This window comes from Suillus clintonianus (genome assembly GCF_016758775.1).
Source record: "Suillus clintonianus strain FC179 chromosome Unknown DEU56scaffold_15, whole genome shotgun sequence".
Taxonomy (NCBI): domain Eukaryota; kingdom Fungi; phylum Basidiomycota; class Agaricomycetes; order Boletales; family Suillaceae; genus Suillus; species Suillus clintonianus.
The window spans coordinates 297,166-320,620 of NW_024539239.1; the positions used below are offsets into that span (position 1 = coordinate 297,166).

At 48.7% G+C, this 23,455-nt stretch overlaps 12 protein-coding genes across 12 annotated transcripts; 7 read left to right on the top strand and 5 right to left on the bottom strand.

Moving 5' to 3' along the window:
• Positions 1-357: 357 nt before the first annotated feature.
• On the top strand, positions 358-3,106 carry DEU56DRAFT_930963 (MFS general substrate transporter; the record flags this gene model as incomplete). Its single annotated transcript, XM_041358704.1, has 17 exons — positions 358-549; positions 610-659; positions 708-765; positions 864-897; positions 952-1,017; positions 1,064-1,153; positions 1,205-1,275; positions 1,330-1,359; positions 1,409-1,447; positions 1,501-1,777; positions 1,831-1,860; positions 1,914-1,947; positions 1,998-2,085; positions 2,132-2,186; positions 2,239-2,289; positions 2,345-2,430; positions 2,490-3,106. 17 exons carry the CDS (start codon positions 358-360, stop codon positions 2,802-2,804), a joined length of 1,566 nt encoding a protein of 521 aa, XP_041211584.1. The 3' UTR covers positions 2,805-3,106.
• Positions 2,887-4,718, bottom strand: DEU56DRAFT_786233 (uncharacterized protein). Its single transcript, XM_041352354.1, has 4 exons — positions 4,599-4,718; positions 4,299-4,535; positions 3,208-4,247; positions 2,887-3,162 (listed from the first exon to the last, which is right to left on the bottom strand). The coding sequence occupies exons 2-4, from the start codon at positions 4,511-4,513 to the stop codon at positions 3,158-3,160; spliced, it is 1,260 nt and encodes a 419-aa protein (XP_041211585.1). The 5' UTR covers positions 4,514-4,535; positions 4,599-4,718; the 3' UTR covers positions 2,887-3,157.
• A 93-nt stretch (positions 4,719-4,811) lies between these two features.
• Positions 4,812-7,162, top strand: DEU56DRAFT_786235 (uncharacterized protein). The gene is made up of 4 exons (XM_041352355.1): positions 4,812-5,260; positions 5,318-5,520; positions 5,572-5,653; positions 5,711-7,162. The coding sequence occupies exons 1-4, from the start codon at positions 4,840-4,842 to the stop codon at positions 7,123-7,125; spliced, it is 2,121 nt and encodes a 706-aa protein (XP_041211586.1). The 5' UTR covers positions 4,812-4,839; the 3' UTR covers positions 7,126-7,162.
• A 109-nt stretch (positions 7,163-7,271) lies between these two features.
• On the top strand, positions 7,272-12,206 carry DEU56DRAFT_786239 (uncharacterized protein). The gene is made up of 23 exons (XM_041352356.1): positions 7,272-7,372; positions 7,445-7,582; positions 7,647-7,939; positions 7,987-8,033; positions 8,083-8,127; positions 8,176-8,205; positions 8,259-8,446; positions 8,497-8,575; positions 8,625-9,029; positions 9,082-9,116; positions 9,148-9,150; positions 9,215-9,219; positions 9,294-9,325; positions 9,383-9,541; positions 9,594-10,123; positions 10,175-10,229; positions 10,279-10,335; positions 10,386-10,894; positions 10,942-11,034; positions 11,086-11,155; positions 11,212-11,606; positions 11,652-11,792; positions 11,846-12,206. Exons 1-23 carry the CDS (start codon positions 7,334-7,336, stop codon positions 11,996-11,998), a joined length of 3,501 nt encoding a protein of 1,166 aa, XP_041211587.1. The 5' UTR covers positions 7,272-7,333; the 3' UTR covers positions 11,999-12,206.
• DEU56DRAFT_899608 (uncharacterized protein) lies at positions 12,207-13,512 on the bottom strand. Its single transcript, XM_041356486.1, has 2 exons — positions 12,736-13,512; positions 12,207-12,676 (listed from the first exon to the last, which is right to left on the bottom strand). Exons 1-2 carry the CDS (start codon positions 13,096-13,098, stop codon positions 12,359-12,361), a joined length of 681 nt encoding a protein of 226 aa, XP_041211588.1. The 5' UTR covers positions 13,099-13,512; the 3' UTR covers positions 12,207-12,358.
• A 505-nt stretch (positions 13,513-14,017) lies between these two features.
• Positions 14,018-15,577, bottom strand: DEU56DRAFT_786244 (GPN-loop GTPase). Its single transcript, XM_041352357.1, has 7 exons — positions 15,301-15,577; positions 15,159-15,238; positions 14,982-15,114; positions 14,678-14,930; positions 14,509-14,631; positions 14,152-14,457; positions 14,018-14,041 (listed from the first exon to the last, which is right to left on the bottom strand). Exons 1-6 carry the CDS (start codon positions 15,540-15,542, stop codon positions 14,416-14,418), a joined length of 873 nt encoding a protein of 290 aa, XP_041211589.1. The 5' UTR covers positions 15,543-15,577; the 3' UTR covers positions 14,018-14,041; positions 14,152-14,415.
• A 67-nt stretch (positions 15,578-15,644) lies between these two features.
• DEU56DRAFT_909797 (uncharacterized protein) lies at positions 15,645-16,301 on the top strand (the record flags this gene model as incomplete). Its single annotated transcript, XM_041357126.1, has 2 exons — positions 15,645-15,748; positions 15,812-16,301. 2 exons carry the CDS (start codon positions 15,645-15,647, stop codon positions 16,299-16,301), a joined length of 594 nt encoding a protein of 197 aa, XP_041211590.1.
• A 91-nt stretch (positions 16,302-16,392) lies between these two features.
• DEU56DRAFT_153853 (uncharacterized protein) lies at positions 16,393-17,726 on the bottom strand. The gene is made up of 5 exons (XM_041344796.1): positions 17,141-17,726; positions 16,922-17,085; positions 16,798-16,870; positions 16,661-16,748; positions 16,393-16,612 (listed from the first exon to the last, which is right to left on the bottom strand). Exons 1-5 carry the CDS (start codon positions 17,636-17,638, stop codon positions 16,485-16,487), a joined length of 951 nt encoding a protein of 316 aa, XP_041211591.1. The 5' UTR covers positions 17,639-17,726; the 3' UTR covers positions 16,393-16,484.
• A 50-nt stretch (positions 17,727-17,776) lies between these two features.
• Positions 17,777-18,572, top strand: DEU56DRAFT_786252 (uncharacterized protein). The gene is made up of 3 exons (XM_041352358.1): positions 17,777-17,873; positions 17,929-17,974; positions 18,042-18,572. The coding sequence occupies exon 3, from the start codon at positions 18,204-18,206 to the stop codon at positions 18,441-18,443; it is 240 nt and encodes a 79-aa protein (XP_041211592.1). The 5' UTR covers positions 17,777-17,873; positions 17,929-17,974; positions 18,042-18,203; the 3' UTR covers positions 18,444-18,572.
• Positions 18,573-18,882: 310 nt separating this feature from the next.
• DEU56DRAFT_786259 (uncharacterized protein) lies at positions 18,883-19,811 on the bottom strand (the record flags this gene model as incomplete). The annotated part of the gene is made up of 3 exons (XM_041352359.1): positions 18,883-18,907; positions 19,073-19,586; positions 19,637-19,811. Coding segments are annotated over 3 exons (714 nt in total), but the record flags the coding sequence as incomplete, so codon positions are not given.
• A 1,241-nt stretch (positions 19,812-21,052) lies between these two features.
• On the top strand, positions 21,053-22,067 carry DEU56DRAFT_786263 (uncharacterized protein). The gene has a single exon (XM_041352360.1). It carries the CDS (start codon positions 21,177-21,179, stop codon positions 21,804-21,806), a length of 630 nt encoding a protein of 209 aa, XP_041211594.1. The 5' UTR covers positions 21,053-21,176; the 3' UTR covers positions 21,807-22,067.
• Positions 21,818-23,165, top strand: DEU56DRAFT_753635 (uncharacterized protein; the record flags this gene model as incomplete). The annotated part of the gene is made up of 4 exons (XM_041349729.1): positions 21,818-22,022; positions 22,059-22,128; positions 22,311-22,546; positions 22,624-23,165. 4 exons carry the CDS (start codon positions 21,818-21,820, stop codon positions 23,163-23,165), a joined length of 1,053 nt encoding a protein of 350 aa, XP_041211595.1.
• Positions 23,166-23,455: the final 290 nt, after the last annotated feature.

Here is a 23,455-nt window from a genome sequence, read left to right on the forward strand (position 1 = left end):
ATAATCTTACGAACTTTCATACAATACACTCATTCGTAATCTATTTTTCTCAATAGAAACCATCCAAATCTCTACGCAACGTTCGTGAGAAGCTCGAGAATAAATCGGTCTCGCCGGCTTACCGTGAATCCGTCCTTGGCTTGTCGGGTGACTTATCTCCCGCTTGCCTCATGGAACCTGTCGGCTTGCTTATCTGTTCCCTCACTGCAGCACGGGTCGTTGGAGCCACTAGGTTTGTCACTTATCTTGCAGGCACAGCAATGTCACCAAGCCGTCGCGGATGCATTTCTTTCTGGGAGATGCTTGAGAGGATAAGAAGCCAGTTCAATGTTTGAGTCTTGATTACGCGCTAGTGCAATGTCTTCCGAAACTAGTGCGGCAAAGAATCTGGACGAAGTCGAGAAGAGCTCGCAGCTTGAGACATATGACGAGAAGCTTGGGCTAGACTCGATCGATACTTCTGATGGTGATGCGGCTCTTCAGCTCGTCGGCGCGCAGGCAACGGTTCACTTCAGTGAGGAGTATAACCGAAAGCTCAGGCGCAAGCTGGTAGGTACCCCTGTTTCTTGCACTTTCGCGTCTTTGACTTGAACATTGACGAATCTACAGGACTTTGTCATCCCTACCATTTCAGCCGCTGTATACTTCAGTCAATATTTGTTCGTCGTTTGATGAACTTGATATTCCTTTATGCTCACCTTAAACAGGGACAAGACCTCACTGAACTATGCGAGGCGAGTGCTATTTGCAGCAATGCTGGTTGACGTGAATATTGACAATGTTGCAGTATCATGGGTTTCCCGATCGTGGGCCAGGCAAGTTATAATATTTGCTGCATCCAGTGCATGCTAACATGCATCTAGAACTACAACTTGGTATCCATGGCCTTCTACCTGGGTAAGATTCGATTCTGTAGACAGACATAAATCTGTATGAACTGCTCAACTTCAGGTTACCTCTTTTGGGAGTTTCCGACCGTCTATATCTCGCAGAAACTTAGGTTGGCCAAGTATCTCGGTGAGGTAGAAATCAATGAACCATAACATCAGCTGACCATTTGTAGGCGGCAACATTGTTGTATGGGGAATCATCCTCATGCTGCATGCCTCAACAGACAACTTCGGAGCCTTCTTTGCTCTCAGATTCCTCTTGGGTAAGTCTCTTTGCGCATTATAGACACAAAACACAAACTCGAAATGGTCAGGAATGTGCGAGTCTTGTGTCGCACCGTGTCTCATTCTCATCATCTCGATGTTCTACAAGAAGGATGAGCAGGTGGGCGAGAATTCTGTTGTGAAATATAGCAGCTTTTGACCCATAATCATAAAGGCTAAACGTATATCATGGTTCTACATCATGGTGCGACCGTCTTCAATTCAAATTTTGCACTGCCTCTGACTTCGTTTAGAATGGCCTAACCCAAGTGTTCGGTGGTTTCGTGGCATACGTGAGTGCTTACTGCACTAGGGGACGCAAGATCAATGATGCATGCTCTTTCAGGGTATCTCATTCTATGGCGGCAAGGCTTTACCGCCCTACAAGATCATTTACATACTGCTTGGTGCTCTTGCGGTCGTAGTCGGCATAGTCGTTTTAATCTGGCTACCAGATTCCCCCGTAAATGCTTCCATGCTGACAAGGGAGGAGCGGATTGCTGCTCTCGAACGTGTTCGGAACGATCAAGGAGGTACGGAGAACAAAAAATTCAAGAAGGACCAGGTCATCGAAGCCCTCACGGACGTTCGCACATGGCTCGTTGTTTTGTCCACGATATTGAGTAAACTCTTTCGCCTGGATCTGCATAAAAGGCAGCTAATGCGGATTTCATAGCGAGTATCCCCAATGGAGCTTTGAGTAACTGTAAGTCGCATCAATAGAAATCAGCCCAGTGGAAGTTAATTTCTTGACTGAAGTCAGTAACATCATCATCAAAAGCTTCGGATATACGTGCGCCGACCGTGCTATCTTTGCTTCTCACTTACATGCGTTTCTCTTAGATCAAAGCAAACACTGATCCTTGGCACTCCTGCGGGATTTATTGGTTCCGCGATGGTGCTTTTCTGTGGATGGTATTCTGACAAGAAGGTAGAACGCCTAAAATTCTCTCGGTAATATTCTAAACCACTTTTAGGGCGAGCGGATGATCCCCATCGTGTTTGCATTGATTCCTACCATTGTCGGCGCAGGTATGCTGTTCGTAAATCTTAGAGGGGAACGTCGATTGAAAGTGAGAGATAGCCATCCTAATTGGCCTGAACGGTTCTTCCAACAAGGGTGTTCTGCTCTTTGGTCCGTCTAGTTGTCACCCCGTTGAATTTTTCATGAAATCTGATTGTCGCGGCAGCGACATACATAATCGGTACATTTGGCAGTGCACTCTCCACGATCTACGCATACAATGCAAGCAACACCAGTGGCCATACCAAGAAGGTACGGTTGAAGTTGGTCCTCCTCCTTTATTTCCTATGTCTAATTTATGTGGTGCTTAGGTGACGATTAATGCAATGACGATGGCCACTTTTAGCATTGGCAATATCATTGGGACTGAGATATTCCAGCCTAAAGATGCGCCGGCCTACATTCCGGGAAAGACTGCGATCATGGTCTTGTTGATCGTGCAACTGGGCGTCTCGTTTTTACTACGCTACATCAACATTCGCTTAAACAGAAATCGGAAAATCCAGCTGGCGGAAGAAAAGGCGCGTCGGGGTTGGACTGATGAAGATGTGCAACGGGAAAGGGAGCGTCACGCATTTGCTGACCTCACCGATAGGCAGAACCTTTTCTTCATATACACATGTTAAGAGGATGAGTACATAACTCTGTATATCAATGTATTTCTTAGGTCTATGGACAGTTGCACCGTCTGAAAATTATGAAAGAGCAGTGAAGTTGTCCAAAAGGCCGATAAATTTAACCGACATGGCGGTGAACAAATTAAGCAACCGAAAAGGGTTCGTGTATATAACTTCCGCAAGAAGAACCATCAGGAAAAAGTTGAATGCGAACTCGAACTTGTAAAATCGAACATCCTTTAATATGGCTGAACTGGCACCGCAGAATATGCTAATCATGCCGTATGAGTGGTTTCAATCGATAATGATGGTAAACCACACGACAATACAGTATTTATGCGCTATAATGGATATGCCTGAAATCAGGCTGTGGAGGTGTCAGCATGTGCACATGGTCACAGATAGCACGTACCCCGTATACGTTTCCAATATTCCTTGATGGCATTAGGTGCGTCATCGGCAAGCGGATGTTCTGGTTCCCATGACGCGTCATCAGAGCTATATCCCTCCCAGTACACTAAAAATTCTCTTTCGCCGTCCGCTCCTCGGTGTGATTGAATTGAGGCCACGACAAACTTCTCGATGTACTCAACTTCTGCTTCCTCCTGACATTTGATACGGAGCGATTTCCGCGCAGGAAGCGCCCACGCCTTGGGAAGACGCATCTTTGGAAGTGCGCCAGATGAGTGAAAGGGGCGACGGGCTGGCGTTTCGAGCTTCCTGACATATTTATCGATCTCGCATAAGGTATGCTCGATATCGCACAGCATAATAGGACGAGCCTTGGACCCTAAGCCATTAAACTTCAGTTTGAGGCGCGAGAAATGATCGCTCTGCGTGAGTTGCATCCATCGGATTATGTCAACCTCGCACGCGCGAGGAATGAGACCTTTGAAACAACGTTGAAGGCCGCGACGCGAACCCAACCCAACCACCACAAAATCGTAGTCCGAGAAGTCCAGAACACGTGAATAGGACAGGTTCAGCACAAGCTGGTACGCAGTGAAATCTCCCATGCTCTTAAAAGTGCACAGCCATTCAAAAACATCTGCAATGTACTCGGCCTTTGCGCACTGCGCGGGCAAGTCTTTCATCAAGACCTCCATGAAAGCCAGATGGTTCATGAAATTTTCCACGAAACCTAGACTAGGTGCAGGCTTTTGAAAAGCCCCAGTGTATAAGGCGACTCTGTCATCGTACAAACGACGCAAGACGCGTTCGTAATCGGCTCGTTCGTAGGTGGACCAAGTGAGAGGTGTGATCGCGCCTCGTAGTGTTTCATATGTATTGATGCTCGTGAAAGTGTTGAAAAGCAGAATTCGAAACACCAGTTCGGTGGGATCTTGAGAACCGTTTTCGATGACTTCGGTAATGATGAATTGGCTCACTCGGTCTAGAACCCGGTACGTATTGCAGAATGGAAAGACTTGTAAAATGGGGTCGGCTGTCCATCTGCCAAATATATTGAGGTAGGCATCAAGGGAGGAATGGGTGTATACATACGGGGCGGGGAGGCCTTTGAGACGCTTTTCAGTTATGGCATGTCTTTCTGCCGCGAAACGCCAAAACGTATCGAACACAGGTGTTGGTTCGAAAGTCCGGCCTCGTACAGTGACAGTCAAAGGCGGTGAGGTCGCATCTGACGGATGAAGTTTTGAGCGTTTGGGACATTTGTCCAAAGCACAGTTTTTCGCTGTTCGTTTCCGGCTGGAACCCATGGTGAAACGAAGAACGATTGGACTGTAGGTTAGTTTTCAATGTGAATCGGCTCGCCAACTTGAAAAAAAAAAAAGAAAAACATACACGCCTCTCGAAGACAAGAAAACAGCGGTAGCGACTGGCTGCTCGATGACTTGAAGAGAACCAAGTGGCGTTGAATAGTCCCGCTCATTATTAATGGTAGATCCCCGCGTCCGAGTCGCGCCTGGACTCACGCGTTTCATTTTAGTCGTCCCGAACCCCCTTTTCGCCACCCTGACTTGTACGTAAGCACGCACTTCTATTGAAGTTTACCATCATTCCTCAAGCTCGCCGCGCTCGAGCCATGGATAAGTCATTAAAGAATGATTATATCCAAGCATACCTCGACCGTCAGAAAGTCTATGTACATTCATATTCTTCTGAGGGAATCGAACTTCATCGCCCGTCAAAAATATCCAACGGGACACCAACGAGGGCGCGGCGTGAAGAAACGAAAGAGCTTAACTTTGGGTTCGACACGCCTATACTCGTCCCCCGCGTGGCCAAGCCTATTATCAGTACGGACAAGCGCTCAGTCGCAGAGCTCTCCGCCAAGGCAACGCAAAGGACCCGAAAGCCTCGGAAGGTACTTGATGCTGAGACCTCTGCAAAGGAAACCAAAGGCTCAGTGCGTGCACCGCTCAGCACCGCTCAACGTGATCCATCCAAGCGGAAGCGTAAGAAGGCTGAAGTCCCGTCGGATTCCGATGAAGAACGCCAGGCTAGTGAGTTCTTGCCTGTGTCTCCATGAATCTACCCTTCAAACAATTAATTATGTAAAGGACTAAACGAGCGTCGAGAACGGAAACGCGTAAAGCGCGATATCGTGAAACCAGACATCAATATCGCAGTGGATAGCTCTCCAGCAAGTAAAAAGGAAGATAAGATGGTTGCTCGTAAAAAGGGAAAGAAACACTCGGGCAGCGCGGGTCTTGCACTCTTGCACGGATTCTCAGCGACTAATGTCGGTAAAAACCGCCTCACGGTGAGTACTGCCAGTCTATTCCTTTACGCCTGGGTCTCACCGTGACTTGAGTTAAAACCGTTGGCATCTCTCGGAGTGTTTATGAAGGGAAAATCATCCGCCAAGACGAAGGTATACAAAGCGAAGGAGCCATGTAAGAAACGTACACATTTCTTCTTCAGAAACATTGATCATAGTGCATGGATTCCAGCCCAGAAGTTATTTTCAGAATTAGCGTTTCTCGAGAAGACAACCAAGCAACACGAGTCTCTGGTGGATGGGTCAATTATACTCGACTCTTCCTCTCGACCACCCTCCCCATCTGGGAAGAAGATCACGATTACGAATTATCGCAAAGACAAGAAATCGGCACGACGACCCACAAGCCGCCATTCTGCGGTTCCGGACCTTCCTAGGGGAAGCCCAGCCATGTCGGAGCCGTGGGACATCGAGCTTCAAAGCAAATGTCTATCTTCAGACGGTTTCTGCCCTCAGCCAGACAAACACATAACCGGGTCGCTAGTACTCGATCCCCGTATGGCCAGTTGGCATGATCAGAAGCTACCATCTGAGGGCCAGGTGGTACACTCTTCCCTTATAATGACTCCCGTGAAGGAAACGTCTCATGACTGTATGCCTGACGAAATTCTATCATCAGTTCCGGCGTCTGCCATCGCGACCGTCTATGATCTTAATGGCGACTCGTCTATTCATCCCTCTCATTCTGCGTCTCAGGTTGGCCTTAAACGACTTGACCATCCAAATCCTTCTGTCGAGCTTCTCACTTCAAAGTATTTTGATGTACATGACAATCATGACACGGGGCGTGTATCACCAACGTTCGATCAACCACACCCTATAGCCAACTCTTCTGGTGTGATGGACCACAATCCCCGTGACGCATATTCTCTCTCTGTTTCCCACCTGCATGACGCAAACACAACGCGTCACGCCACTCCTTTGAATGACATGATCTCCAGCAGCCCTTTACGCGTCCATGGTATCCCCGAGGAGCCTTTTCTTCCCTTAGCAGACGATCTTATCCCAACTTATCGAGGCTACTCTATCACACAGGATGGTTGCTCAAACGAGGACGTTATTCCGGCATGGTACGCTCCTGACGAATGTACGACCGACTTTTTTGAAGGGGACTCTGACTATCATGATCTTCGTGACCAAGACCTGGCATTTCTGGAACCTCCACATCTTGTCAATGAGTCCAGCTTCTACCCTCCGGTGCAGGCTTACTCGAGCGACGGGTTGCACGATATTTCAGTGGATGACGTGGTCGTGCTTCACGAGGCATATGAAAGTCCTAGGCAACTCATCGAATATACACAAGAGGTGGACGACTACGAACATTCAGACGTCGTGATCGATCGATCTTCATTGTATCGTGATTCTTTCTCGTCACCCTCCCGCTCTCAAGCTACAGCAGAGGCATATGACAACACTTCCTGCACTCTGCGCCCGTTCTTGCAAGGTCGTGCGATGCTACTTGGCATCCCCCCGTACGTTCCCCCTTTGCAGGACCCTGAACAGACGAAAGTTGGAAGTGGTTTGCTGTCAGCTGAAGTGGATGTTGCAAGATACTTGAAAGACCATTGGCGGCCGCATAGATTATGATAGTTGTTCCTTGTATACGTTATAGTATTATCTTGTTCGAGTCATTGGGGAGGGGTTACGCAACCTGTCACGAACGCGAAAAGTCACGCGTGACCGCAAAAATAAAACTCCGCCCCTCACGTACAGGCATTTAGCGCTGTGAAATCGTGTCGCTTTCCTTCTCACCCAAAAGAGAACGTGTCTTCATTATCGCGTAGCTAATCAAAAGATGGGCTCGAAGGAAAATAGAACAATGGAAGGCGTGTTGGTGAGTCCAGCATTTTTCTATCCCTCGGTGTTGCCATTTAGCCCCTCTTCGACGCGATTCGCATATGACCAGCCTGCTCCTGGAATTTTCATCAAACCAGAACCAGAAGATCTGCCTGCAGTTCCGTCTTCTGAGTCTACGCGCCGCATTTCGAAAAATTCGACCAGCACCCCAACCATCAAGGCCGAACCGAGTGATTCGAAACGTGTTGTGAGTGGTAATATCTAGAACATCTACGAACGCGGAGAATTGACGTTGTCATCGAAATTTTCAGCTGTCAGATAGGGGCACTACAGCCCCACGCAATGTTGCTTTAAAAAGTCAACATAACCTTTCTTCATTGCCTGACATTAAAAAAATCAAAGCGGAACCAGAGCTGCCACACCGACAAGTTGTGAACCAGCCAATGTTATATCAGCTCTACGACTCTGCCGACAATATTTCATACACCCCTGAAGATGCTCTTCAGGCAGGTCTCGGAATGGTGAAGACTCTAAAGGCTGGAATCGACAAGCTCGAGCTCGGTAGCAAGCTCCGAAAGGATGTTTGGCTACGTGAAATTGATAGGTACGTCATCAGCCTTGTGTGAAGACTGTAATAAAATTCTGTCACAGTCTTCTTAGTCAAGGTGCCCCTACAACAATGATAGCCATTTGTGGAGGTGCGTAATTATCAGTCCCAATATGCATGTTCACCGAAGTCTTCTTTAGCAACTGGGGCCGGGAAGTCTTCGATACTAAATGCGATCTTGGACGGTAAGCTAAAGTAGTATCTATGCCTCTTTGTGCTAATTTTTCTTGTAGACACTATTGTCCCTACAAGTGGTATGAGAGGTGAATTAAGACCTTTCGCTACTGGGAACCATAGTTGCTAATCCCACTTACAGCATGCACAGCCGTGGTCACGGAAATTGCGTATCATGCCGCACCTACTATCAATGCGGACGTCTCATTCCTTTCCGAGGCTGAATGGAGAGCAGAACTTTCTGTTCTACTCGATGACCTTGTGGACGAGGACGGTAATTTGAAACGTACTACTGACCTACGGAGCGACGCGGGTGTCGCATGGCATAAGGTACGGATGACTAGAGCTTTTCGGTATATCGGCGTCTGATTCATTGATAGGTCCACGCAGTCTATCCGTCCGTTGCACAGGAGCAACTTATCCATATGACGGTTGACCAAATTTTGGCCCGCGATAAAAGTAGGTGTTTTTAACGCGGACGCCAAAATGATGCTGATTCTTCGTATAGATATTGCTAACATTTTGGGCACTACGAAGAAGATATCGGCGAAGAATTCAACGATATTCGCACAGGATATTGCGAAATATATCGATTCCAAGGACCAGAAACGAGGGGGGAAGAAGGATAAGACCAAATCTTCTGATAATTCACTCATGAGTATGCTTTCCAAGGACAAGAACAAAGAGACGAAGAAGAAAGACCATGGCCCAGCTCTATGGCCCCTTATTCGTCAAGTCAACGTGCGGTGTAACGCCCAAGCTCTTTCCACAGGCGCCATTTTAGTTGATTTGCCTGGTGTTGCCGACGCTAACGCGGCAAGAAATAGCATCGCAAAAGACTACATGAAAAAGTGCGACTGCATCTGGATTCTGGCACCTATCACCCGTGCAGTGGATGACAAGACCGCCAGAGGTATTGGCATTGGCTCCGTACCTGCGTCATAATTCTGATGCATCTGAATCAGATCTTCTTGGTGAAGCTTTCAAACTGCAGCTGATGAGTACGTTCTTTATCTTCAATTCTTAGCGATATGCTAAGAATCGTTTTCAGTGGGTAAGCCCTTCCACTCGAATGCTCTCAGGTAGCTTATTGTCCACGACGGTTCTTTTTCATCAATCAGACGGCAAGTGAGTGACCTGTCCTTGACTTGAGTCGCGAGTGTCTTATTTATCTGGCCAGCTACGATGCCCACACGATTACGTTCATTGGTTTGTCACAGTCCGTTACTTGCCTGGTCTGGTTCTCACTAAAATCATGTGGCACAGCTAGCAAGTGCGATGATATATCTTGCTCTGAGGTCATCCCCGCCTTGGGTCTCGAGGACGACCCTGAGCTAGAGGAAATTGAGGGCCGCATCGAACAATATAAAGAGGAGACTGCTGAGCTCAAAGAGAAAAAGACTGACACGGAGTCTTTGATGAAATGTACGCATGCGAATTTCGTTCGTGCGGCAATTTCCTCATCTAATTTTCACAGCTATCGACAAGGAGCTCAAACAGGTTCGAGCCTTTCTAAATGAGTATGAGCAACATAAGACGGCACTGGAGAACGGCGAGACATTTACACCACAGTTGACTTCAACCGCACACAAGAAGGCCAAGAGCGCGGGCAAGAAGCGAAAGAACACCGGCAGGGGGAAATCTGGGTCACCCAAGCGCCACAAGGGCTTTGGGGACGACGACGACGACGATTTTGAGATGGATGATATTGACGATGATAGTAGTGACATCCACGTGGACGATGAGGATGAAGGGTCGGATGAAGAGGATGAGGACGACTCAGACGGGGAACAGGATACACAGGACGAGCCAGAAGAGGAGGCCACGGTTGAGGTTCTCCAGGCCAAGATTGGCGACGCCAAGGAAGCTATCAAAGTTGGACGCGAACACCTCAACAACGCACGCAAGGCACGCAAGGATGCGGTAGATGCCCTCAGCAACCTCAAAAAGAAGGAGATGAAAGCGCAGCGTGACAAGAACGCATTCTGTTCTCTGAAGCGTTCAGAGGTTTGTCTCAACTATCGTGCTTTGCTACATTTCTTACCCGACATCAACCAGTTCTCCCGCGATGTCTTAAAAGAAGATTTCCGCGTTGGATTGAAAGATCTTGATGGTTGGTTGACTTTCTGTCTTGAAAGAATCGGCTAATTCCCACAACACAGACGCCGCTGCCGAGGAACGAAATCCAGATTCTTTCGATCCGACTCAGAATCTACGCAGTAAGTTTTAATCTCGTCCTGAAAACACCAACTAATGGTTGTTTACTCAGATTATGATGAGATTGATCTTCCTGTGTTCACCTGCTCATCCCGTGACTACGTCCGTATCACGGGACAAGTCGAGGGTGATGGGGACCCGTCATGTTTCTCTAATATCCAAGATACTGGGATTCCTGCCCTACGGCAATGGTGCCACCAATTGACCGTCAGTAGCAGGTCACGGGCTGCAAAGCAGTTTCACACTCACTTGAAGACATTTGCGAACTCGGTGCGGGTTTATGTCGATGGCATTGGTGATGTGACAATTGCAGACCGTGAATCCCTTCGTGAAAAATGGGAGTCAACACCACAGGATCAGGAAATGTATGATAGTGATGATGAAGGCATGCCTTATTGGCGCAGCTCACCTGATCCCATGAGCGCCCATGCCTTCCAAGAATTTCGAGGCATGATGTCGAAGGACCTGATGGATGCTAGACTTTTCTCGATGAGCAACCAGTCATCCCTAAAGGTGGATGCCCGTGGCGAACCCATAGGAGTGACTCCTCGGCTTGTGAAGGTGGGTTGACTTGTGTTTTCCAAGCTCATATTTCTTATTCTTTGCAGGAATTCGGTACACATATTGAAAAAAGCGTCTCGGATTTGCAGGACCTGTTCCGTGATGGTCTTGAAGATAAATGTCAAGTTGGAGCGACCAATGCAAGTAGACTCCATTGTGGTCACTTATTTCATCTAACGTCGTTCCGATAGGCTGCCGAGGGTGCAGTTCAACACGTCGACGAGTTTGCGGGATCCATGCACTGGGCAACCTATCGAGCCAGTGGGTGTCCCAGTCCACATGCGAGTTTTCGCCTCGTTGATTATACTGAATATTAGCACTTCGTCGTCACGGGTCTTGGCGCCGGGATCTGAACGTCGAACTTCTGACACCATTCACTCGAAACATTGCTTCTTCCTGGTCGACGCTATTCGAGTCTGATCTATTCGCCTCACTATCCCGCGCCATCACGGTATGTATCAATAAGCTGCTCGCAGATGTAGAGGCCAGCGCAGCAGCAGGACTCAAGGACCGTGTACATGCACAAAGCTCTATTTCGCAAGAGGAGGCGCGTCTCGCATTAGGACAGACCATGGATGTCGTAAAGGAAGCGCTCGGAAAGGAGCAGAAGGAGATATCACGTTGTCTCGCCCCTCATGTTCAAAACGAACTAACGGAGGGCTACAATCTCGCCTTGGAAGAGCGAGGCAGAGGAAGTGTCGCACGACAAAAGGTTTGTTAAGTGCATCACTTCAGGACCTCTTCTGATTGAATGCAGACTGTGTTCCATAACTACGTTGATGGGCATAAGCATGATGTTTTCGATGGCGGGGCAGAGGTCCTGATGGGTCGGCTGTCCGCTGCGGCTGAGACCATTGGGAAGGCCCTCAACGAGACACTTCGAGAACTTGCGGAAAAGGTCAGGCTCTTCGGTTTCATCTTGGCTTTGACATCGTTCATCATCTCTTGTAGATTGAAGTGTCGCTTGCCGTCCTCTGGGAAGGCACACGAGACGCCCCCGATCAAGTTCGCGCTCGATTGCAGATTGTCCAGTCTGTGTCCGAGCTGCTCAAACAGTTGGCCATGTGGTCCACGGCAGCGGAGAAGGCGTCTACCGCATCCTAATGGATCATTGTCACGTCGTTTCATTTTACAGCATACTGTCGGCTTCTCATGCAAGGAATGTTAGTGCTTTCGTTAACAATACGTTATCAGTTGTTCTGTAATCTTTGTGCTTGGCATTTCTAAGTACTGTTGTTGATATTCCTATTGTACATTCAACTAGTTAGCTTATAGTTGTTGCTTTTATTTTTACTATAGTCATGGAGCAATCATTGGACGATCAAACGGTTAGACTTGATTGTACACAAAAACCAGTACTTAATGTACAGAGCGTCATTCTTTGAGTATGCGTGCATAGATGAGTCAGGTAACGCGGTCCTTCTCTTTCACTACATAAACTAGATGTAAGTACAGCTACCTGATTTAATAGCGATGGATCGGCCTTCCACGATGATCTACTTCTCTTCCGTGTTCGTCCACGTAGCCACTGTGTTTCCTGTTGCTATGTCTTCTTTCATCTCTCATACCGCCATAAGAGGTGTGGCCCCCGTGCCCCTGATTTCCGTAGGAATTGTAGTACGAGTTTGATGACTTCCCTCCAAATAAATTCATAAAGCGGTCACCGAGTGACGGCGTCCGACCTCTGTAGTAGTCACCATTGCTTGCATAAGAATAGGAGGGGCGCGAGTGCGAAGAGTGCCTGCGCGACGTTGAGTGACTGCGATGTCCTGTGCTAGGTTGCTAAAGATACCAATACGTCATTAGCTGCCGGACTGAGACAAAACACAATTTAGACTTACGATGTAAATAGGAGCCTGGGCAGTTGTCGCATACGTGACTGGGTAGGTGGTAGTTGTACTGTATCCCCCGTGACGGCTATGGCTACTGTGCCTGGGTCTGCTATGGCTACGGTGTCTGCTGTGGCTCCTGCTGCGGTGGTGCGAGTCAGGGATGGACAGGTATTGAGCAGTCTGCGGCGCGGCGACTACATTGGGGTAGCCATATTGTGCGCTAGTTGCGTAGCCAGGTCCAGCAGAAGATGCCCGCCTCAGGGGCGTCCCGTAGTTATAACCCCCATGACCGTGCTGTGAGTGAGAAGAAGATGTGTAGACAACAGGCTGCTGCTGGGCGTAGGGGGATGATGGGAAGGGGTATTGAGACATCGTCTGGCGATGGGTTGGGGGTTAGTTATCGGATAGTTGTTGTGAGAGTATGAGCGGAGGACAACCACTTGTGGTGGATGGGTAGTCAGTCGCTGGTTAATATTTGTGAGAACGAGATGGTGGTGGTGTGCGAGATAGAGCGCGGGCGTGATGCGGGGGTAGATAAGGATAATAGTAGGGGCGCTTGACCGTGGATATGGAACACGTTCTGATCTTATATGGGCGTGATTATGACCCGGACTGGCACCACTTCCGTCACTGAGTCTGGCAGCTGCGGTACCAATTTGCGTGCACTGCCCCGTTGGAGTCAACAGGTGGATTTCAAATGGAGCGCAAAGTGGGAGTGAGTATGGAGTTGGACCTGACTTGCACTGCGTTTTATGCTCTGACAATCTTGTGATTGCGATATACATGAGCGCAGAATTATTACAATAGCAAACAATTATTGCCACAACACAGGATCTTGCCACCTATAGAATGCCCATGTCTCAGTTTCTGAATCAGATTACAGGAATCAAACCTTGTTGATTAAGCGTCCACGTCAGCGCCGAGTCCTTGATTAGTATATGCACGGAAGGCCGATAGTGCGCAGCCTCCCGTAGTGCATGTCAAGGATCGCCTAGATATACAGGAAGTCTGTCTTTCGGACTCAAAAGTTAGTCGCACACCTGGAGACACGTCGGGGTTATAACGTTAGGTATTCTTTACCGATGCGTAGCCCTCGTGATTCGTTGTCCGTCCCAACCGCACGGCATGTAAGTTACGTAGTACGTACTAACCGATATGCTCATTGTACCCTGTGCAAGAATTCCTTGACATCTTCGAAGAAGTGGCGGAAAGTACCGCCTTAGAGTTTCTTTGGTCATTCTGGGTTGATAAGACCAAGTGTGGCCAGCTTCGCGGTGTTGATGATGATCGAAATCCCTCCCTGAGTACGCAAGATCTAAGGGGTGGCGTATATCAAGAGATGAAGGCTCAGTCCGTGAGGATTACGACAGCATAACGCGCCGGAATCATGCGCAAAGATGGGAAGCAGTAATGATCAACACTAACAGTTGTAATATGAAGTTTCCTGGTCCAATTGATACGGTTCCGTTGAATGTCGAAATCAAATGCCGGTGATTGGCTTAGACATAGAGGCGTGATATTATTTTTAAGTTCTGGCGCGAGAAATTTTGTTTTTGTTCAGTATACCCAGACGAACCCCTGGTGTGGCGAGATGGCAGACACTTTGATCACCATGAGGTCGCTATCCAGAAATCTGGGACGCATCGTGTATCAACACAGGATGCGTTATTTGGGTAGCAATGTACACTCCTATTCCATATCAGCAAAGTCGCCTTCGTCTAGATCATGTGGCTGATATATCGTTATTAGTTTGGATTATGCTGGGCAAGTGACGTGATCTACCTCTTTTGGTTCTTCATCTTCACCATATTGCATAGTAAAATCAATATGGCTGACGACTGTCTCAAGTGAATCCGTAGACGTTAGATCCAGCGGCAAGAAGGACACTAAAGGGTGGTCCTCGATCTAAGCAAGCTGTCAGTCTGGAACAAGGCCCCGAGCTACGACATACTAGTTGTACGATGGCCCGGTTAAGGTCATGGAACCTGCTGTTGTCGCGTTGTTGATCTCTCCCATCCCTCGCAGCAACAAGTAGCATTGGGTCTGGGTCAAGATACCGAGCGATATCACGTTTTCCACGTTTTCCGTTTCTTGGTTCAAACGTATCCGACGATGACGATCCAGAAACGAGATCCATTTTAGACATGATGTTTATCCAGGGTACTTCAAGATTAACCATCGCGGACATTGCGGACAGCACACCGCTGGACTAATGTCAAGGGTTGAAGAGAATATAACAATGAATTGATGCAAACCTGAAGAATTTGTATCGATCTTCCATGAATTGGGATTCCAAAAGGTACACAGCACAAGTCCGTATGCCCATTCGCTGCAAGTTCCGCACGAGTTGCGGGAGGAACGGATGATGTGTGTACAGCTCGATTTGGCCTAGAAGCAATGAATAATGTGCGGTCATATGTGTAGCATTATACCTGGACAGTCGATTATCAAGTAGTCGTCGTCGTAACCGCCGAGTTCCTCCTCAAGCCAATCCATATTTTGCAACAAGTACCTTAATGACACTGTCTCAGCATGTTGTCCTCGACACATTTTCACGCGTGATCACTTACTCACTCAAAGCAATACACAAGACCGCCATTAGGACCCATGTTCATTTCGCCCATGACATCGTCTAGCGTCACAAGCTCCCGGATGTCAATGGCAGGTTGATACTCGAAAGCATCACCAGTTGCAGCGGGATCAAGGTTCACGATATGGGCTGTGCGTTTTGAGACACGAAGATGGGTAGCAAAAGCAGTCGAGAATGTGGACTTGCCCGCACCAGCAGGACCAGTGACGAGAACAGCGTATCGCATAGCGGATGAGGTACAAGGTGCAATTTCAAACTCCGATCTCCCTCCTGTCAGAAACCAAGTAACTGCAAGTTCAAGTACTCCGCATACAAGTAATTCTATAACATGGCTCGTCCGCCATTGTTCCCCGATCAATCCGCAGCTGGCATAGCCGTCGATCCACGCACGCTTGAACGTGTGATACCAGAATCAAAGAGATCAGATGGAACGTACGTCCGCCCGAGCCCACCATGGACTAATCATTTATGATTCGATCTCTACTACATCACCAGTGTGCGCAAGCAGCTTAAGATTAGGCCGGGATTCACACCCCAGGAAGATGTTTCCCGATTCCGTGGATCACGCCAGCAGGCGATGGATTCCACCGCCCTTCCAAAGGGCCACATACTAGGCTGGGTCGCGCCTTCTGCTGCCACGCCATCTAAAGGCAAGACCGCTACGCCAGCACCCAATAAGAACGCGAAAAAGCGCGCCAATGCTCGAGCTAAGAAGAGCGCAGAGAAGACAGCTGTTGTGAAAGATAATTGGGATGATGAGGAGGAGGGGGAAGATGAAGCGGCAGCTGATGTGAAAGAGGCCACTGAGGAGTTGAAGGAGGGAAGCTCGAAGACCAGTAGCACGAATGATGCGACGACGGGATCGCACACAGCAGACAAACCAAACCGAGCCGCCACACCAGATTCAAATTTAAATGCATCATCATCAGGAAACCAGAGCTCTGTTGAGCTTTCGCACAAACTTGAGGAGCTACAAATCAAATGATTATATTCTTTGATTTGGGATATCTACTTGGGAGTACAGGCTGATAATAGGTGTTACGATTATGGCCAGCATAAAATTAGTATGTTTATATGTACAACAATCTATGCTCGGTCCATGCGGCTGTTCATGTCCTTGTAAGATAGCGAGTATGTTATCTGTGAGGAGTGGTTATATTGCTGTGTGCTATGACACTGCTTCACCATCTGATGGAGGCGGTCTAGCCAGCGGCGGCGGCGGTGGCGGGTTCTGTTTGGTGAATGTGTACATCTCCATGCTGATAACGATGCATAAAACAAAAGCGCCCAGTGCAGCTATACGGTTGTTGAGAATTGATGCAAACAACATGAATAAAAACGTACCGACAGCTTGACGCATGTTATTCCATTTGACCTCTTCCATGTTCGCGCGGAGGTCACTGAGCGTTATAATCGCCTTATTGAGGACTTCCTAATTTGAAATTATCAATTTATGCAATATTAATGAGAATAACCCGAACCTCAATTGCGATGGTCTGCTGTTTGAGCTGTGCCTTTGACTCGTTCTTGCGGGTGTCAAGCTCCATTTGAATCCTAATAAACATATGAAAAATACAATCATCTGACTCGACCACCCTGACTCACTCATGTTTCAAGGTACCGAGGTCTTCTTTCATTTTGACATCTAGGCGATCCACTTCTCGGCGCAACGCAGCTGTCGCAGAGCGTATTGCTGCGCTTTCATTACGAGACCTCGCGGTTTGCTCCGCGCGCAGCTCAGAAAGCGCTGCACGGAATAAATATGCTTGCTGTTCAGTATCTGAATTAGTATATATCAACAATTTTCACATGAATCCGGCCCACATTATCCAAATCTTTGATCGTCAGGCCTTCTCGCCTTACCCGACCTATTCTGTCCACCAGCAAAGCACGCGTGGCCCTCATCAAACCTCGCGCTGTAGGTGTGGGGAATGACTTCTCGAGCGCGGCTACAAAGGCATGTGTGTGGAATGGAGGGGCTGTATATGACTGCTGAGAATCTGGTTGGTGAGTGCGTGCAGGAGGACCTGAAAGGCTAGCGGAGGGAGACGAGTCGCACTCGGACGGAGGCGAAGATGACGGAGGGAAGTCGGAGTACCCATGTCCAGACCTTGGGTCTTTCGGATGAGCAAGGGATATCGAACCTGGACCAGACACTGTTATTGATTGTGATACTGAATCTACAGGGTCAGTGATGCCAGTGGGTTGCCCGGTGGAGCTGTAGTATCTCTGTAATATGGTGGTATAGGAAGTTCCAATGAAATCTGGCGTCGACGGTGGTAGCGATCGGTATCGGTATATCCGGGGAATGACCCTCAGCATCCTTGCATTTGGTTGATAGAAAACCCTAGATTTCCTTGAGTTAATCGGTGTTCAGAACAAGGTACAGTGCTAGAAGGCATGAGAGATGTTACCCGTCACGTGTCACGGGAGCTGAGCTAGTGACTCTGAGCTCACCTACTAAGTCCTTACTCCACTGGGAAGCTTATGCTGTCTTATACTTTCTAATACGTGAAGGCGGCCGCGAGAAATGGATGCTAGCTTCCTGAACCTGAAGGTAGAGCCAGCTGCTACATCTTTTGCCTCAAAGCTTGGCTCAACCGGCTTGCCAGTGAGTCTGGACTCTGAAGAGAGAAACAGGCTGTGAGAGCTAGACTGGTAAGTAATGAGCGAGGAAATGCATTTTAACGCTGAAGTGACTTAGCGTTTATACATGGTGCTTCAGAGCCTTTTAAAGTTGTTTGCAACCCGCTTGCATTACAGTGCCACAACTTCCCTGAACGCTTTCAGCAATCACGGTATTATGTCTCTCATAAGTGCTCAAGTTTCCCACCATGCACTCATTGCGAGACCCTTCACAGTGAGATGGAGAAATTCTTAGGAGACGATGTGGAGGAGTCTCGGGCGGCCCTGCAGCGCTGTCCCCCTGGCCATTAAGCTGCGGGGCGTCTCCTGTCTAACCTCGATGAGGCTATGGGGCTCCGTTGAGCTGCACTGGAGCTCAGTCCCCCCAGTCGTTCTTATCGGCCCGCATATTTCTTCCACCTTGCCTACAGTCTCTAAAAGAGATTTGAGCAGTCGGGCGTCCTGCATGACCTCGCTGCATTGGAGCTTTGTGGCCTATTAGGTCATTCTGTTCGATTCATGTCTCTTAACAATCTTGCTATCTGTGATTCGAGCAGCGGGGCTTCCCGTCTGACATTGACGAGACCACTGAGCTCAATAGAGCTACCAGCCAGCCACGGTTTCTCAGCGTAGAGCTGAACGGAGGACTCGTCTGGTGCGTTGGACATGGTCGACGGGTTCGGATAGCCCTGGTGGTGGTGCTTGACGGAGAAACCTGAAGGAAGGTCAAGAGAGGCATGAGCTCAACAACCGAGTAAGATCGTGGCAGAATTCCAAAGGCTGCGCTCGGTTGGCGGGGGGTGCTCAGCGCCAGAACATCATGATCATTGATAACTAACCCTTGGTCATCGATAGATCATCCCGCGCTGCACCCAAACACATACTAAGTTATGTAGCGGCGGCCTGTATCCATAGGTGATGTTTTTTCTTTTGGTCCTAGATCATCGGGTCACAAAATCGTCGATGCTATAAACAACTGTTATGTACCAGTATCGATACACAGAAAACCGTATGTAGGAGTACAGAAATCACTGTGAAGAGTTGATGAGCTTAGTGAGGTCCTTCCAGCTCGACATGGATGTTAACTTGTATAGAACACCGTCGATATCCTCCGGCCCCTCATCGTCGGACTGATTGGTTGCCCCTAGCTTCAGTAGCAGGTTGAGGCGAGAAGCTCGATCTGCGTCATTCTGTCGAAGCATCTCGACACAATCCACGAGGAAACACCCCACACGTTTATTGATGTCCTTGGGGTAGTAATATCGCAGACAGTTTAAGAAAACGAACTTGTGGTTGCCACATTCTACGGCGCTCTTGGTCGCCCATTCATCCAAAGGGCGCGATTCCGTTGGCAGAAGGACTCCATCCCTGTATCGCAAGCAAATCCAAATGAAAACCCATAAAAATGACTCCAGATCGCGACAATACAAATGTTTGACTTCGCCACCTTCCCTCAGAAGGTCGAGTGCCATGAATGGCACCGTGCCCGTGCGATCGTTGTCCCGAGGACCTGCGTCACCCACCAACGAGGACAGATCATAGTCGTTCAAAACGCCTATCAACTTCCCGTCGTTCTCGTACCACATCATGTTTCCAGGGTTGACATCCCGGTGATACATCCCTTTCCTCCACAGAGTAGCATGGCCTGCATGCAGTGTCACCGAAGAGCCCCATAAATGCATTGAGAATACGTACACTTGATACACTGCTGCCACGCATCAAAAAACTCTATGCCGTGTAGTTCCGTAATGGGCTGAAGCTTACGGAATTCGAGGATGTTGAGTACGTGACTGCCCTTGGTGGGTTCTGGCACGCTGAGTGCTTCTCGGATATCGGATGTCAGACTCGTAAGCGTGTGGTGCCAGAGCAGCTCAGTAGTATCGTCTTTTAAGGTAGCGTGCACCTTGGCGATTTCCTCAACCTTGGTCGCAAAAAATTCGGCGGCATAGAGACCATTCTGGATGGTCACATCTAGGTCGGTGTCTGTGCCGTCGGGCTTGCTGTCGGATTTTTTCGCGGCGCTTCCAAAGTGTCCCTGGCCTTGTGCTTGGAACTGGACCTGCAGCTGGGCAGCAGTAAGGCGGGAAGATAGAATTGTAGCTTGGTCGATTTAGTTTGATCTCGGCATTCGAAATACAACCACTTACGTGCCGTGTCGGACGCGGGTTTCTTTCTCTTGAACTCGATGCAAGCTAAAATATGTTGCCACTGGCAGAGGATGTTGTTAGGAGATGCCATGGCATTTTTGTGCATGCGAGCCTTGAGCTTCTCGTCGCGCTCCTCGCGGTACTCCTGAATCTTGTCCTTTTTCTCGAACGGAGCTCATGCGTTATTGAAGAATGACGAGGACCTAATAATGTTCCAACTTCCAAGTGCAGTTCAACTCAAGTTCAACTCCGACGACGCGTTCCCATCAATACGCGCACGTGACCCTGACAGAAAGAAAAGGTTCCGAAGACTCTATCGTACACCAGCCCACTGTCTTCCATATCCATATCTTCTAATCATGATGGATCCAAACGTTCCCACCTCCTTACATCTTCATGGGACGGCCTCATCTGTGTCTGGGACACCTCGGTACCTGATGACCACCAACTAAATGCCATAGAGCGTGGCGATGACAGAAAAAGTGGCGTAAGGAATATTTGGGATCGTTGACAATGATTCTGTCCGTGCTGCACAAGTACTAGTACTACGTATGTTGAAACCCATTGAACATTTGAACATTCAAAGTTTCTGATCATGATGCTAGACGCCACTCTCGACTCCCGAGTGACACATGTGGATAGTGCACGGACAGGTTACAGGTCCTTTTTAACGAGCAATTGCAATTTGGGGAAATGGATCCTTTCTCGTGCAGTGTTCGCCATGGTGCGTCGACTACTGCTGTGGAACTGGTGGAGCAAGGCTGTCCAGTATCCTGGACCCAGTTGGCACGCTTCTGCACACCGCTCGATGAACTTCCCGTGTCAGGTGACACTGGCGCAGCCTTGGCGGAAGAATCCAAGCAGCTCGGCTTTCGCCTTCGTAACGCGTTCGAGCAGTCCACACTGAACACCAGTCCTCCCAAATCCGACCATTGACTATGCAATGGGATGACATTTCACGCATCTGCATGCTACCCGACTTTTTTCGTTTCCTTCTGTCTCCACTGAAGAAGGCCCAGTCATCATCGTCAATGCTAGTCGATACAGCTGTGACGCCTTGATTATCTTGAACGCCCAATATCCTGTCCATGTTCCACTTGATATCACGCAGAGCGACGTCTCCGAATTGTCCTTCAAGTTTCAGTCCCTTGCAGAGTAATTCGGTTCTTCTGGTCATCAACACAGGCTTGCCAGCATCCTCCGCAAGCTTTGGAATGATATTGTTGACCCAGTGGTCCAAGCCCTTGGGGAGTCCGTGGTTCACCCTGGCACGCGAATCTGGTTGTGCTGAGTTTGCGCTGCTTTCTCTACAGCAGTACCCTACGTCTTACACTTCGACTTTGGCGACTCTCATTCGTGCAAGACAGCGAGTTTCTCAAAATGTGTCCCCGCAAAATTTTGTAGGCATTTGTCAAGGAAACCCGGACAGAAGAAAGGCACCCGACTGTGTCGTTCCAGGGCTAGCCATCGTTGCTCAGCACATCCCGTCCTTCACATCGCTTTTGGAGAGCCATGCGACAGTGCAGGGAGCATTCAAAGCATTGAGCCGGAATCAATGGCTTGACCTAGCCTGCCACCGAATGCCGATTCGACAACAACCATTGAGTCTCCCTTTGCGATACACGATGGACCTTTCATGTAAGGACACTATCCGATCTCACTGGCAGAATCCAGAAGTTGCATTCTGGTCGGCCTGCCACACTACCCGTAGGCGATGAGAAGAGTCCTGATGAGTCGATACATCTTGCTGCAGCTATGCAAATTCTACGGATCTTGCAGTGTGATTGGTTCCATGGGGTCTGTTGACGATGAGGTTTCACGGCAGATCGTGTCTACTTTTTCACGGCAACCTGGTTCAAGTCCATGGTTCAGAGAGATTAGCTGCACACGGGCCATTGCACAGGCTGTGCAGCAGGTTGTGTGTGTTGACATAGGTGTGTAGTTAGTGTACTCTCTATCACGTATACTAGTGATGAGGCTTCCAGGAGCTAATTGTGAATATTACTGGGCCCTGTATTTTATTGTGTTCATTCTGAACCAGTCAGTTCTAGGCCAAACCCTACCAGCCCGGGCGTACCTGTTCATTCTGCAGCTGACGTAATTAAGCCTTGGTTGTTAACGCCACAAACCCCTGTGGCGTTAGCCTCTTTTCGATCAACCATGCATCGATTATCCGCGTTCATATTGGCACATCGCAGCCTGCCACCGGAAATCTTTTGCAGTTGTCGTCGCTGTCCACCCAATTCATCCACTGCACATATATCAGAGGATAAAGCCCATCCGGAAGCTGCATCCACTGTGGTCAAAGCACTTGACACCGAGGCTGACTTGGAGTTACTCAACTCCTACACTCCGGAGTCTTCGATTTTCGGGGGCTACCACGGTTGGTTTTCAAAGCAGGTGGTGGAATGGCCGACTTTTGCAAATATGGAACTGGAAGTCAAAGGACGCTTTTCAGGTCAGTCAATCTCCTGACGTTGTTTTTGTGACGCCTGATCAATCTGGGCTGGTAGTGCATCGAAGCTTTTGATCCAGCTTGCAAGCAGCAAAACGACGAGATTCAGTTTTCTAACAAGCGATCAACCCTTCATCGCAATGGAACTATCGTTGTATTCCCCCGTTCATCCCGCCAATGCCCTCCAGCTCACCGCCAAATTCTCGCTCCCTGCCTCGGGGATTCTGTTTGCACACAAATGCATTGCCTTCGACCCCATTCCCAGACGCACAATCAAATCATCGCTATCGACATAGACATTTCAGGGAGCCCCCTCGCTACCGAGCCTCCTTCTTTCACATTCTATGTTAAACGCAACACCCACTTGGAACTCGAGTCAACCTATACGAGCCGCTATGGAAAGGCAAGTGAAGGCTCCTCGTCTGCCTTGGTCCAACTGGGGCCGAAGTCACATCCGATCCTTCTAGGAGAGCTCGCACGATCCTTGCAAACACTCCGTCTTTGGCTTCCGGACCGTATCTTTAGTCGGCGACCGAAAGCCGCAGCCTGGGCTGCGACCACTGTGCATTCGCGACTTCAACCCTCATCGAGTGGCAGACTTCAAAGCGGGGAACAGAACTAGATGGAATCCACAACTTATCGAGGGTGAGACATCAAGCTCGAATCTGTTCTTGGAGCAACTTGGATCCCCGTATCGCGAGACGATCACTCAATAGTACTTTCTTGCGACCATATGGCCATGGAAGCAAACAAGGTGATGTTGCTATCCTTAGAAGTTGTGAGCACAATTTTGATGCCGCATGCAGGTGAACAAAGCTTCGCCGAACATGAAGTCGAACCGACCCTTACCTCAAGCTTCGTGTCACTCAAGCATTTCAATCCATGTCGCGTTGACTGATTCATGCATGATGG